Source organism: Bidens hawaiensis, unplaced genomic scaffold (genome assembly GCF_021521415.1).
Source record: "Bidens hawaiensis isolate Kalapana, Puna unplaced genomic scaffold, B.hawaiensis_p1.1 tig00020927_1, whole genome shotgun sequence".
Classification (NCBI taxonomy): Eukaryota; Viridiplantae; Streptophyta; class Magnoliopsida; order Asterales; family Asteraceae; genus Bidens; species Bidens hawaiensis.
In genome coordinates, this window is record NW_027493234.1 from 219,409 (window position 1) to 235,247 (window position 15,839).

Here is a 15,839-nt window from a genome sequence, read left to right on the forward strand (position 1 = left end):
ACGAACTCGCTCTCGCGCAATCCTTATTCTAGCATGCAAAGGCAATGAGACAACCCTAACTTCCTATCACCTCTCGGTCTCAAGGAAGATGTTTAACCGCTGTACTTAATCCAAATAATCACGCAACAAAACCCTACGGTGGTACCTACCGCAAACAAACCCTAAACACAAAGTCTAGAATCAAACAATGCACCGATCAATCAATACAAAACTAATCAATCAACACACGGGATTTATGCAATGAATCACCAAAATTTCCAGCCCTTAAACACAACCTATTTCATGTCTAAATCAAACTTTACAATAGTAATTCAAGTCCATTAATCAAACAATCCATAAAACCTATCAAACACTAACAATAATCATCATTCCTAGGTAGAACTAACAAGTTTAGCCGAGCATAATTTTTGGACAGCAGCAAACACTCAATAAAAACACCATAAAACTCATACCAAACATCTTAACAATTGTCCAATAATCAATCCTAATCATAAACAATTCAATCTCTCAAGTAATTGCAAAACAATTCAACAATTAAGCAAGAAACTAAAAGTGTATGAACAATGAAAAAGATGTAAGGATATTGGTTGTTTCCGGGCTGCTCTTTGCTGTAACAACTGATGTAAATCGATCCCGAGGCTTGATTCTTGCTTGTTCTTCCTTCCCTAGCCGTCACACGATCAAAACCCTAGCACACAAAAGCTTTTTCTTTCTTTTTTCTTGCTGGAAATTCCGATCAGCAGCTGTTGTGCTGCTGTTGGCTGCTGTTGTGCTGCTGTTGTGCTGCTATTGATGCTGTTGTGCTGCTATTGATTCCGATCAGCAGCTATTTTTGCTGATTAGGGTTTTATTTTTTTTATATAATATAATATAATATGGTCTTGGGCCTCCATGATGCATACGGGTCGGGCCTTGAGCTTTGTCTTGAACTTGTATGTGTAAAGGCTCATAAAAAGCTCGAAAAGTCCCGGTTTCTTCCTTTCTTTTACCCAAAACCTACAAGATTAATAAATGTATGTAAAACGTATCTAAAACGAGTAAAAACACATAAAATATAATATATTACGTAGATAAATGGTGCGGAAAATACGTGTGTTTTACAACACATCACTATGAAGAGAGAGTTTTGTCCCGAGCATGAACTATAAAGGCTCGAGACGGAGTTTTGGGAGCTGAAACAAATTGGTGGCGATAACTCTACTTACTCGAACCGATTCAAGGTACTAAGCCGGGTGGTACCTCATCTTGTAACCCCGTTGTCCCACGGTATCCACAAGTGTATCTGTGGACTACCTACTATCTTCCGTGACGCAGTTGTCACTCGATACACCCTCACACTGGAGGAAGCCATAACCCTAGCTGCTTCCTTGACTGATGTTCATGTTCGAGATGGTACATTGTCCCGAAAGGACTCCAAGCCTGCTGCTGAAAAGAGTAAAGCCGAATCCTCTACTGATGCTAAAGCCAATCCTAAGCCTGCCCAAAACAACAACTCTAACCGTTACCACAAGAACAACAACAATGGCCAAAAACGCAAGACTCATCACCAAAACTATGCCGTAAACCAACCCAATAACCAAGCACCTAACCAAAATGCACCCAACAAGAAGCCGTATAATGGATTGCACCCTCTTTGTTCGATCTGTAACCGTCATCATCCCGCATCAACCACTTGTCATCCTTAAACCTCGTGCAACCGTTATGGGCCTCTTGCTAATATCTGCCGTGCACCTCCAAATGCACGAGCCATTTCTCAACAACCCGCACCGTCTACTCCTCGAGCTGCTAATAATCCCCAAGATCAAGCCGGATTTCCAAATACCCGTGCTTGCTACCATTGTGGAGATCCTAGTCATCTCCACAATATGTGCCCATTGCTAGCCCGTGCCAATCAAGCCCATGTGATGCCTCCACCGTATTATGCTCATCAAGCCCAAGTTGTTCCTGCACCGTACTACACTAGCCAAGCCTACCAAAGTCCAAACTTAACTACCCCCGATCCCTCAAAGCTTTGCACCTCACACCTATGCTCCACAAGTTCCCCAACTTATGGCTCCACCGACTGCTACTCCTCAAGTTCCTGCTATTCAAGCCCCTCTGATTAATCAAGCGGCACCACCTCCTCAAGGTACGAATGGTCGTGCCTTCATGATGAACATGAATCAAGCCCAAAGCTCAAGTGATGTGGTGAATGGTACGTTCTCTATTAATAACCATTCTGCTTCCGTGTTATTCGATACTGGTGCCGATAAGAGCTTTATTTCGTTAGACTTTGCATACATTATTGATAAGCCTTGGGATAGTTTGTCTAAGCCTTTTACCGTAGAAGTAGATAATGGGAATTCGATTACTATAGATTCGGTTATTCGGGATTGTGTCATAGTTCTGAATAAGGTCAAGTTCCGTATAGATCTTATTCCGATGCAAATAGGGAGTTTTGATGTCATAGTTGGGATGGATTGATTGACTTTGAATAACGTTGAGGTCGTTTGTTTTGATAAGTTCCTTCGTATACCTCTTCAAGATGGTCGTATTCTTAAAGTATTCGGTAGTACGCCTGCTTCTAAGCTTAATCTCATGTCATGCTTTTAAGCTCAACGTTATTTGCGTAAGAAGTACGTTGCGTTTTTGGCTTTTGTGGTGGAGAAAGATAAGGAGAAGAAGAAAATTCAAGATATCCCTATTGTGCGTGATTTTCCCAACGTCTTTCTTGATGACGTTGTTGGACTTCGTCCTATTCATCAAGTCGATTTTCGCATTGATCTCGTACCTGGAGCTAATCCCATTGCCAAAGCACCCTATCGTCTTGCACTGTCCGAAATGCAAGAGCTTTCGAGCCAACTCCAAGAACTCTCCAATAAGGGTTTCATTCCCCCGAGTTCTTCTCCTTGGGGCACACCTGTTTTGTTTGTGAAGAAGAAGGATGGATCATTTCGCATGTGTATCGACTATCGTGAACTTAACAAGCTTACCGTAAAAAACCGTTACCCGCTCCGTGTATTGGCATTATGAATTTTGTGTTATGTCTTTTGGGCTAACCAATGCACTCGCGGTTTTCATGGACCTCATAAACCGTGTGTGTAAACCATACTTGGACAAATTCGTAATTGTTTTCATCGATGACATTTTGGTCTACTCGAAATCCGAAAACGATCACCAAGAGAATCTACATGCTATCCTTGACCTCCTACGGAAGGAACAATTGTTTGCCAAGTTTTCGAAGTGTGAATTTTGGCTTAAGGAAGTTCAATTTTTGGGCCATATCGTTAACGAAAAGGGTATCCATGTCGATCCCGCGAAGATTGAAGCCGTCAAGAATTGGAAGACACCGACGTCTCACACCGAAGTTCGTTCTTTTCTTGGTTTAGCGGGATATTACTGTGACAATCGTCAATTTCAGGTTAACTCTGTTAACTCAACTCCGTTAATTCAAACTTAAAGATCATTGGATCTATAACGCACACCTCATTACATTTAAACTAGGGTTTAAATGACGCTTGACACTTACTACATGTGTAGTCTTTCGGGAATTTGCACCGAAACGCAAACGAGTTGACGCAAACAATTGGCGAATAAACAAAAAACGTCAAAACAATAATTATGTGATAATTATGTGTTAGACTTATGTGTTATGTGATAACATGTTATTTAACGTTAACTCAATGTGCAAACTAAGTTAATTTAGCTAGAAAAGTAGCATTTGAAAGTTGAGGGACTTAAGTGTAATATATTATTATTATTAATATTAACCTAAACCCTAAACTCTCTTCTCTCTTTCTCTCCTAAACCGACGGCAGCCCCCCCCACCCTTGTCTCCCTTGCAATCGGCCATCATACACACAAATACAATCAAGATTGTTCAAGTTTGATTGAAGATTAAGGTGCTAGGAAGGTATAAACAACTATCCTATGCATCCTCTATGCTCAATTTCGGTTTTTAATGGGTTAATTATAAACCCTAGGTCCGATTTTTATATGTGGTTTGTGTTCATGTGTCTTGCTTTGATTGAAAGATGTATTGATTGTTGAATTGATAGCTAGTATTGGTGTTATTGCATGATAGTCGTTTGTTTCTTGATTTTGGGTTCAAGTAAAACCCTAATCATGGATGTAATGTGTAATTGATGTGCATGGATAGTGATTATGGTGTCTAGAGTGTTATATGAACGGATTATAGTCTATAGATGGTTAATATGTTGAGTTTTGTTGCAAACAGTTTCTGGACAAATTATGTTGTTGATGTTCAATTGACTGTAACGGGGTGTAAATGTGAAAATTGGTTGAGATTATTGATACTACAGTAAACTAGGTTGAGTCTAGTTTCTGAAGAATATAAATTTGCAATTTTTGGACGTGTAAAAGTTAACTTTTATGATTTACAAAAACGTTGTGCAAATCTGAGTTGTGAGACCTGCTGTTAGGTTGTTTTGTAAATATTATATCTCATGAACTACGAGACCAATTGGGTTGGTTCCACTTCTGGAAGTTGACTTGTTGAGTTAGGAACCTAACCCAAGTGGTCTTGCATTTGTTGGATTTTTCATTTAACGGGAATTTCAAATAACATTCTGTTGCGCATGAATTTGACTGTTATGAGTTTGCTGTAATGTTTTGATCATTGTGAGAAATATATGTGGAATAAAAATACAATAAAATATGTTCTGGAAACCTAACACATGTGTGCTCTTGTGGTGATTTTTGATGAATTAATTGATGAGTTGTGATCTGTGAATTAGAGTAATCTTTACTAGTAGAATTCTGTCTCGGTAAAGTTAGCTGCTGAACTTGGTGAAAATACATGAAAAGTGCTAATTGCTAGTTAATTGTTATGTTTTGACCAAATTGCCCTTGCGGGGAATAGTTGCTAAATATGTACACTATAAATACTTGACACGTAGATAGTCATTCACAACATGTAACGTATCACAAATGTACTTGTTAAAATCACACACGATTTACAAACGAAACACGAAACGTAATATTTGCATAGGTATTACGTGCCGGGTCTAGAGACTCGTTAATAGCTTGAATACTTACAAAATCTCTTTGTTGTTTTAGAATGCTAAAGAGAGTTTTCTGTGACGCGCATCACTTGGTGAACTATTTTTGGGAAATTCTTCGCAAACAGTGAGTTTCACTTACCCCTTTAAACTGTTTTAAACGCTTTTCACTTGGGGGAGATAACATACTCCGAAAAATGCATTTAAGATTTTGTTAGTAAATTATATATCACTTGTAAAGGCTAAGTGGCAAACGAAACAATTGAAGTCCTACACATCGAACCGGTTAATATTTGGATAATAGCGAGTCACTGTTGAGTAGTACTACTGGGTTTGACAAACCCCACCCAACGCTAAACTCGACTGGAGGTCGAGCGGGTGTAATTTTGGCTAACACATACCATGGTCTGGATGACCTGGTGGCAAGGCACTTGATAAACAGTCAGCTTCGGTGTCGAACACTTAGTAATACTTGTTGTATAGGCTAGCTACCTATCGATATATAATTGATTTAACACTATCTGGTAACGCTGAACGCAAAACGCTAAACGCTTTATTTTATATAAACTTGTGAACTCACCAACCTCGTGTTGACACTTTTAGTATGTTATTCTCAGGTAGCCGAGGCGGGCGCGCGGTATAGGATCAGGTATGGTTTTTGAACATTCTGATATGCAAACATGTTTTTAACTATTATTACTTGGGTTTTTAAGTCGTCCAGCGTGACGTAACTTTTGTCTTTTGGTTTTTACGCTTCCGCACTTATTTTCATTTAAACGTTTTTATGGTTTGATTATAACTAATGATTCTGATCCTGTTAGTTCACACCCTCTGACGGTAAAACTCCGTTAGTGGATTTTGAGGGTGTGACAATTACCATCGTTTCACTCATAACTTCTCGAAGATTGCGTTTCCCCTCACCGCTTTTACACAGTAAACCTTACGAGTGGGGGTCAAAGCAAGAAGAAGCGTTTCAAACCCTTAAGGACTTGCTTTGCAATGCACCTATTCTCGCTCTTTCCAAAGGTGTTGAAGATTTTATCGTATTCTGTGATGCTTCTAATCAAGGCCTAGGTTGTGTTCTTATGAAACAAGGAAAGGTTATTATGTATGCTTCGAGACAACTCATGGTTCACAAAAAGATTTATACGTCGCACGATCTCGAGCTTGGTGCCGTCATATTCGCCTTGAAGATTTGGAGACATTATCTCTATGGTACCAAATGCGTTGTATTTACTGATCATAAGAGTCTCCAACACATTTTCGATCAAAAAGAACTCAACATGAGACAACGTCTTTGGGTCGAGTTGCTTAGCGACTATGATTGCGAGATTCGCTATCATCCCGGTCAAGCAGCAAGATGGACAAATTGTTCATCTTACTTATAATAGGCATAATGACTCTGTATCACTCAGGAACTCTTTGGGAAGAACGATAGCTGTGATTAAACATGATGAAGAGTTGCAATTCCTACACATGTTTAATCACAGCTATCGTTCGAGAAATTGTAAACGTGGAAGTTCCTTTGGAGTATGAAGATGGTGTAGAATTAGAAATTTTCAAGCAAAGGGCTGCAGCTCTAAGGCTAAGGAAGAAGAAAGAAGCTAAATGGAGCCAGAGAAGAAGATAGCAGGAGTGGAGCAATTGGATGATCTAGTTACTCTTGTTTATCTTTAGTATTTTTTTTTGTGTACATTGATTTTGATCTGTATTATGAATGATATGTAAATTTGATGTGTAATTCCCAAGTGGAAAAATTTCCTTCTTTTAATGTAATGACTTTTGCTTAAATTGATTATCATATAAAACTAATACATTTGTAACTATATGCAGGTATGTTTTGGTTCATCTGAGCTTGTTCCAATCTAGGAGGAGATTGTCGAGTCAGATATTTGCAAGAAAGATTGGAATCTTTTCAACCTCCTCAAGATATCGGCTAAGTATGGACTACGAGCAAGCTTGGACCATCGAGCATGATTCTACTACCTCGAGCATGGTGTTTCAGACCTACTTCAGTGAATTCATCTAAGTGTTGAAGGCTTCTAGCAAGCTAAACTTCGCTGAGCAAACGTGTTCTTCTTCAAGTAAGGATGGCCAATCGAGCAAACAACTTGATCATCCAGCTTAAACCAAGTGCTCCGAGCACATTGGTGGGTCGAGCATGGATGCAATAAAGTAGATGCCAAATGTTCTAAGTATAGACTTCGAGCATAGTTCAGTCCCGAGCAAGCTATGCATCCAAGTATGTTGAAGATTGTTCAATAAGTCTCTAGGCAGGATTGAAGACATCAAGAAGAATATGCATGCTTGATGGACTTATTCGAGCAAAGCAAGGATTAGTCAAGAAGATTGAAGCATGCTGGAGGAGAATATTTTCTATCTGAAAATATTCTAAGTAAAGTGTGCTCGAAGACTTGCATTGAGCATGCTGTGCATATCAAGTATGCTCGAACAAGATATATCATACTCGGAAGACTTTTTTACACCTGTGTTTTTAGTTTAGTCAGTCATTATGTAATGATAGGGCTTCTAGAAGGAATGTCAGGGTCTATAAATAGAATACTAGGTTATCATTAAATGACGGTTCTTTGGCTGAATACGAGGGCACACACCTGAGCGAATATTCTCATTGTCTCCTCGTACAGCCGCCGTCATGAAACCCTAGACATTGTCTTCATTGAATATCACTGTTAAATTGAAACGATACATCAATAATAGTGAATCTTTGTCTATCTTGTTCTTTATTGACTATTATTATTGCACAAACCTTTAATCCCAAGGCTTGGATATTCTGATTCTGCCGGAATATCTAGGTGGCCTTCAACTCAATAGATTTGTGTGTTCTTGTCAACCTATCAAGGTTTGCACAAGGTCCGGTCTTGACAACTATAGTTTGAAAATACGCATGTATGTATGTACGTTCACAAGTACGTTTGTTTGTATGTTTATGATGTAATTATGCTAAGCTACAATGAAGCCTTGAATGTTCGTGTTGCATGCCTCCATTTCCCACGCTCAATCAACCACTGTGGCGCCGCTTCCGCCCACAGCATGCCCCGATTAGCTATATCTAACACTACATAACGTGTTTGTATCATTATGGTCATGTGCAAACGGCGTTATGTGTGACACCGCAACCAGGCTGATTCCGTTGGGTTTGTCAAACCAATAGTACTATTCACAAGCTACAGGCTCGAAGTTAATCACTGTGTTCGTGGGGACTTTTGTGTGTTAGCACATAGATAATTCCCATCATCAAACAATTCAGAGTATATAGATATGTATCAACATGTTTTCCACCCCAAAAGTTCGTAAAAACAATTTAAAAGTGGGGTCATGAAACTCACGGTCTAGTAGAGATCCGACACAGAGGTATAGGGTAAGCTCGTAGTTTGTTTTGACTCGTTCACTAGTCCCTATAATGAATATTAAAATAATATTAATATTTTAATATTATTATAATCTAAAATACTAAACTGGGCCGTATATCTAATCTAGGTATAGCTATAACAACTAGAAAGTGTCAATAGTCTTAGATTGTGATGTTGTTCAATGTCTAATACTTAAAACCGAACTTGGCTCAGTTTCCCCGTTTCACCAGCTTGGCCAAGTTGTTCATTTACGCGTTTAGATAACAGTTATGGGGATGTAAACTCGGGTAAATGTGTTGGTTGATAAAATAATTAATTTATAAAGAAAGATCACAATCATTTCCGATTATTTAGTTTGGTTTGGAGAAAAACACGTACAATTCACCCAAATTGTTCGTGTTTCTCACAAAAAGTTTGTTTTAACTTAACTAACCCAAAAGTATGATTTTTGATCACTTTTGATGTTCTGATGTTCTAACAGATTCGTTAATCACAAACTCATCGGTTTTTATCAGAATTGGATTTGTTTACTATTCAAGTTAGCATAATTAATTATTCGTTTATCATTGAACTATAAAAATTTAGCCACTTATCAATTAAAATATGTAGATGTTTATAAAAATACTTCTGGAATTATTTGCTGATTTATTAATTTGTAAAAATTCATTTTATATGTTATATTTAACTCGATAATCATCTGTTTATACCAAACAATTTTTGAAAAATCCTCCAAAATTACTGAGTGATCAAAATACTTGAAAAAACAATCTGTAAAAATTCTAGAAGCTAAAACTCTTGCTAATTACCCTTTTCGAGCTAAAAACGATCATGAAAACTCGAATAAATGCGAATCCACAAAACATAGCTAGGGTTTTCCAAATGACCCCAAATTTTATATGTGATATAATTAGATCAAATATGAGTTCCCCAAAAAATATCACAATTTTTCAAGCATGTTAGGTATTTTTACCAAATAAACATCCCAAATCGGTAATAAATTCACCAAATATTCTCGGATGATCAGAAAATTACCAAATTTGGAAAGGAACTCAATCATATGGTCCCTTATGTCCTAGAAAAATTTAATGACCTAAAAATGTGCACATCACTACCATAACCTAAATTGCCCGTAATCGAGGAATTCGGCATTACCTTTGCGGTTTTCGCCCATTTTCACTCTCTTAATCCAATTTCTGGGTTTTTATGCTTCTATATAAGCTAAGTACAGGTTGCATATCACAAACCAAGCATGTTTCATCATAATGGAAGCCTTGGAACTTAGGGTTTCGGTAAGGACATTAAACCGAACTTTTGAACCGTAAAACCGCCGTTTAAACCCTTTAATCCGTGTTTATGGCCAAAGAAACTTATCAAAACAGGTTCTTAACCATGTCTATGATCAAACCATGTTTTTAAACAATTTTTATGGTTTTTGCAAGGTTAGAAGTGATTTTTGGTAATCAAACTATTTTTATATGTAATTAAACATGACTAAAACAAGTAAAAATTGATTAAAATAGCCTAATTACCTCATGTTTTGGCTATGGGTGTTAAAGACCAGCCGATATGAATGTTCAAGTTCTGGAAATTGAGTTACAAAATATCTAAAGTTACTTAACTTTAAAGAAATATAAATATAATACTGTTAAGGGTTTTTTTTTTCAACTTTGGTGGGATGGGCTTGTTGGGCCCCCTTTTGTGCCCATTTGGCCCAATTTTCTTGATTTACATGCCTAACCATGAAATGCCGAGTCCAAATTTATTTCGGGTTCGGTTTTTGGCGTGAAAAATATATCGGGTATGACAAACAATGCGAAAACGAGTGTTTTTCGGCTATTTTTGTGTAAATTTATAAAAACATAGCATATGTTTGTAAAAATCGAAAAATATTTATGTCGGACCCGGCATTTATGTTATTGGCATGAGACATTTGTAAAGTTTGTATAAATTTCCGAGATTGATATGACATTCTTCGGGGACCTCCTTGTCATTTCCGTAAGTTAAAATATCTAACCTTTCATCTAAGTTTTCATAATTTACAAGTTTGGGGGCCTAACTGTAACTTTTATATTAATAAACCCTAACTCTTTCTCTTCTCTTCCTTCTGCCGATCGCAAGCATCCAGCCACCTCCCCTTCACGTTTTTTCTCACCTCTCGAACCATTCTCAAGTGATTTTCATCCAATTCAAGGTTAGTATTACATCAAGGATTGTCTTTTTCACCATTAAAACGTTTATTGAACCCTATAGATCTCATAAACATGTTAGGGTTTGAGTTTTGATTAAAACAGTTGCTGAAAGATTCGTACGCGTTTATTTTTTGGTCTGTAACTCAATGAAAATTTATGTTTTTGATCTATTCTTGTTTCCATGATGTTCTAATTTGAGTCTAGTTTCCAGAAAGGTATAATATGTAATTTTTGGATGAGATTTGAATAGTTTTTATGATTTTATAAGACCGAGTGTCAAAGCTGATGCGGGATGACTGATTCTGGTTTGTCATCCCGACATCATAACTCTTTTTCTACAAGTCCAAATTGGTTGGTTCCACTTCTGGTAGATAATATTTTGAGTTAGGAACCAAACCCAATTGGAATCGTTTAATTTGGTTGGGAAATGATTTTTATAAAAATAAAACCATTTTGTTGCGCACTGAAATAGCTGCACATACTTTTCTATGTTGGAGGAATTTTTATGATTTTTGTGTCCACTGGAAAAATATAAAAAAATAATTTTATAAACCTAAGACATTTATTAAAGTCTGGTAAAAATTTAATAATTCATTTCAAAGGTTATCCTATGCAATTAAATGCATCTTCTCATGCTAAAATCTACACGTTTTACTTGTTATTGATCGATAAGTTCGTTTTAGCCTTAACCGGTGGATGTTCAATTGTGTTCTTGTCGGGGCTGTTTGAAGTGAGTTTTTGCACCAACATCTTCCTAGGTATGTCTAGTATTACATACTTCAAAATTATGTTCATAGGTGTTTGTTAAGTTGATCAACTAGTTGTAGTTTGATTGTTATGTTCGGTTGACTAGAATTGTAGTTTGGCGCGTTTAACGCGAGGGTTGAAGTGATTAACGACCAATTCAGCTCGGGGACACTTGGTTTGATGTACGAGTTGTTGAAAAATCATTTTTAAAAGTTACGGGTCTGAATTGGTTGTCGGTTACTCCAACGGGTCGTAACAACGCGCAATTTCGTTTATTGAGTAGTTGGTGCGTTGTACTTGCGAATTACCGACCCATTTGACTCGTGTAGCGTCGTGTGGACTTGTTGGCTGTGATTTTATCATGTTGGGTCCACACGGGGCTGTGATTTTATCATGTTGGGTCCACACGGGGTAATTTGGGAATTCCTTATTCCCGGAAGTGTCTAAGGGTCGTTTTGGTGAATGTGAGGCCTCGGGGGCTGTTGTGATGTAGTTTGATGAGGTCAAGGCTTTAGGTGACCCGAACCCCGTTAGAACGTCTCGTAGGGTAAACGAGTCATCTTGATGTCATTAGTATTGATTGAATGTAAACGAGTCATCTTAGGGATCATCTGGCTTGTGGTGAATACGTGTCTTGTATCAGGTGAGTTCATGATGCCCTTTTTACTCTTTTTACGTTTTGGGCTTGCATATACATCGAAATACAAATTTTATACGATTTTACTCGTTACAACGATTTGAATGGTATTACATGGTCTTACTCGTGATTGTGCATTTTGAAAGCTATATTGGAATTATTTGCTACGGTTTAGAATATTTTAGACTCGTTTATGGTCTTATATCCTTTAAGGTTACATACGTCGTTGATGGTCTAGACTCGAGGAAGTTAACAGGCTTGGTAGAATTTGAATACGAGTAGACCTATTTACTTAGTTCACGTTGGGATGATATATACATATATATATATGTGTATGTATGTATGGAGGTATGTATGTATGTATGAGTATGTGTTACCTTATAGCCTATGGTTGTGTGATGATATTTAGTTCCTTATGACTAAGAATGATGTGAGTAGGCTTATTGATGTCTGTGTGCTTGGTGATCACGGCCGGGTCAAATATATTACTCAGGTTTTCAAATCCCGTGGTGGAGAGGCCCGTGTGGCGTGATCATCATTTTGGGGGGTCAAATATATTACTCGGGTTTTAAAATCCCGTGGTGAAGAGGCCCGTTGTATGTTGAGCCGTGATCGGGTCAAATATAATACTCGGGTTGTACCCGTGGTGGAGAGGCCCATATCACGTGCTTGGATGTGTAAGCTGTGACCGAGTCAAATATATTACTCGGGTTTGACCCGTGGTGGAGAGGCTTGTGTCACATGCTTAGGTCTTACCGCGTCCGGGTCAAATATATTACCCGAGTCTTGACTCGTGGTGGAGAGGCCCGTGTACGTGTGTTCGACGATGAATGTATTATTTGGTGAATTATATTAATTATTTTATTATTATCCTCTCTATTGTTTAGAATTATAAGTTTTGAAATAAAGTATGAAATATTGTTTATGAAAACCGAACTCACTCAGCTCTAGCTGACTTTGTGTGTATGTTAGTTTGACTTTCAGGTTAAGGATTGGAGGTTACCGCGTGGACGTGCTGGAGACTGCTCGAAAGGTTGAAGGCATTTCTGGTCAAGGATTTCAAATAAAACGGATATTTTATTTACATTCGATTTTGGACACTTGTACCCGTGTTTGGGATTTTTAAATATTTACACTTTTTCCGCTGTTATTTACTCTGAACTGAACTGGTTTTGAATAAAACAAATCGTTTGGTTTTAAATTTTTGTAAATTTGTGGACGAGATCACCAACTGTAAGATTCCCGGGATTCGGGGTCTTACATATCGAACCAAGGTCATAATAGTAATATGTTGGCTTATATTCAACGTATATCGCTTATACATGGCCCCCCGAGATATCTGGGTCATAACCAAACCCGTTTGGTTATCCGTTCATTCGTTACGCAATAAGTGGTTAAACACTTATTCGATTTGTGAATAGTGAGGTGTATCCGGTTTTGTCACGAATGTCACATTCTTCCCGAGTTAAGAAGTTTCGTCCCCGAAATTCAATATACTAGTTAAAAGCTTCTTAGGAACAAACAAGAATATTTGTTTTCGTTTTCAAATGAGTATAATTCCCCGTTGTAAGGCATGTTACCGAAATTTGACCATTGAAATTCTGTTTAGTCGTAACTGTTGACTTTTTCACCTATTATTTATACAGATTCTTACAAAGTTTAGTTATGTGTGAGTTTCCAATTGGTACTATCTCTGCATCGTCAATAAGGCACTTGTTTGTTTTGGTATATAAGAAATTGTCAGTAGAACTAAAATCGTGAGTGAACTCGATTCTAGAGATAGTTTAATCAATATGCTACGGGATTAATTTTTGAGACAACCTCGTACAGTTCAATGTATGTTGATTTCAACTTATCATTTTCCTCAACTCGAATAACACTTTTCAAAGGTCAACAATTCATTACGTACATCGGTACGGTTATTTTATTAGTCTTATGCGGCTTTCAGTTTGTTTTTGAATTTTATGAGTTTTATCTGTGGTTCCCGGAATCAAGTTGGATTTTGCATTTTGAGTGTTGCTAACGTTTAGCCTATTAAGGTAATGATTTATATTCTTGCTCGTATCGTACCAGCTATAGTGTCGCTCGTATAATATTTTGGTAACTATTAGTATACGAGGATTAGACCAGTGGAAAATGTTGGCCTTAATTTCCACAAAGATTTAATATACAGTTGCAAGGTAATTCTCTCAATGTCTGTATAGTTTGTCCAAATCAATCGTTTATTTGGGAATGATAGTCGTGCTTAAACCGATTCGGTTTTCTAAGTTTTGCCAAAAATAAGAGGCGCGGTGACTATCTCGATCTGAAATAATTGCGATAGACGCGCCATGCTAGGATGTAATTTCGTTAACATAATGGTAGGTGAGTCTTTCAGTTGTGTAGTTGCTATAGGTCGGGAGAAAGTATGCAATTTAAGTTAGCAAGCCAATTAGTACCCGGATTACACAATGTTCTCGGAATGATTTACAAAAGTGTGTTATTAGGCTCATTGTAATCTGTTCCCACTTCCACTGGGTGTTTCAGGTTGTTATAACATTACTGAAGGTTTTGATACTCTGCTCTAATTCTAGCATGTGTCAGGTATTTATCGATATGTGAGGTTCATTTATGATTAGTCACATCAGTTATCAAGAGTTGAAATCAAGCCTAAGTCATTTTGTCGGTTTTCTTTTCGAAGTTCTGCTCGTCCCCATGCCAGATTTTTTTTTCTAAATGTTATGCTCTAAGGGCTTTCTTTTGCGTGATATGAATTTGCCCGATAATGTTTGTCTAAACAAACGTTTCCAATGCCCGTACTTCCAGTGTTTAACTTTATCCCTTCATCTTAAGACATAGGTTTTCAATATTACACTTCTTCCACAACTCTACTCGTCTTCCTTATCCCATATTCTGTTTTGTCAGATCAATTACAGGTCATGAGCTTCTGTGATTCTTGTAATTTGTGCGTTTGATGGCATATAAGTAGCATTCCAATGCGTTAGGTGCCAAAGCAATCGTCCCATACTCCGAGTTAAGGATATTATAATTTTTCTCATGTGATTTTGATTGTTAGGAAGCATATTCTATAACCTTGTTTCTATGCGTTAGTACGCATTCCAAATATTTTCGGGATATATCACAATATATTACAAGCTCATCAGTCCCTTATGGGATACTTAGCATAGGGGTATGACAAGGGTTTTGTCTCAGCAATTGAAAATCATCTCTTGTTCTTCCTGTAATCATAAGCTCGGTTCTTTTTGGGTTAAGAGGGTTAAAAGTTGGGCTATACTAGATTTTCAATAACGCGCCGGTAATACCCAACTAATTCCAAAATTTGGTGAATTTCTCTTGTTGACTCTGGTGTTTACAAGTTCTTTTTTTGGGTGTATGTGAATTCCGTGTCAACTAATAACGTGTTCTAAGAATCGCACTCCTTGTAGCTAGAATTCATACTTGGACCACTTGGTATACAATTCCTTTTGCCTCAACATCTCCAAGATTGTTCATAAATGTTACTCATGTTCCTTATCAGTTTTCGAATACATTAGGAGATCATCACTAACGTTATAATGAATTTGTCGCGGTATGGTTTACAAAATCGGTTCGGGTGATCCATGAAAACTGCGGCTGCATTAGTCAGTCCGAAAGGCACAAATAAGGGTTCATAGTGACCATACCGAGCTCTAAACACCGTTTTAGAAAAGGCTTCCTCTTGGATTTTAACTTGAAGATAGCTGGATCGGAGGTTGATTTTTGAGAAGTAATTCGCTTCTTGGAGTTGATCGAATAATTTGTTTATTTGTGGGAGGGGATATCGGTTTTTGGTGGCAATTTTTTGTATTTCCCGGTAATCAACGCACATCCTAAGGCTTCCATCCTTCTTCATTACAAACAACACCGGTGCTCCCCA

The 15,839-nt window shown here is 37.6% G+C and overlaps 1 protein-coding gene across 1 annotated transcript; it reads left to right on the plus strand.

Moving 5' to 3' along the window:
* Positions 1 to 2,049: 2,049 nt before the first annotated feature.
* Positions 2,050 to 2,463, plus strand: LOC143562327 (uncharacterized). The gene has a single exon (XM_077050158.1). It carries the CDS (start codon positions 2,050 to 2,052, stop codon positions 2,461 to 2,463), a length of 414 nt encoding a protein of 137 aa, XP_076906273.1.
* Positions 2,464 to 15,839: the final 13,376 nt, after the last annotated feature.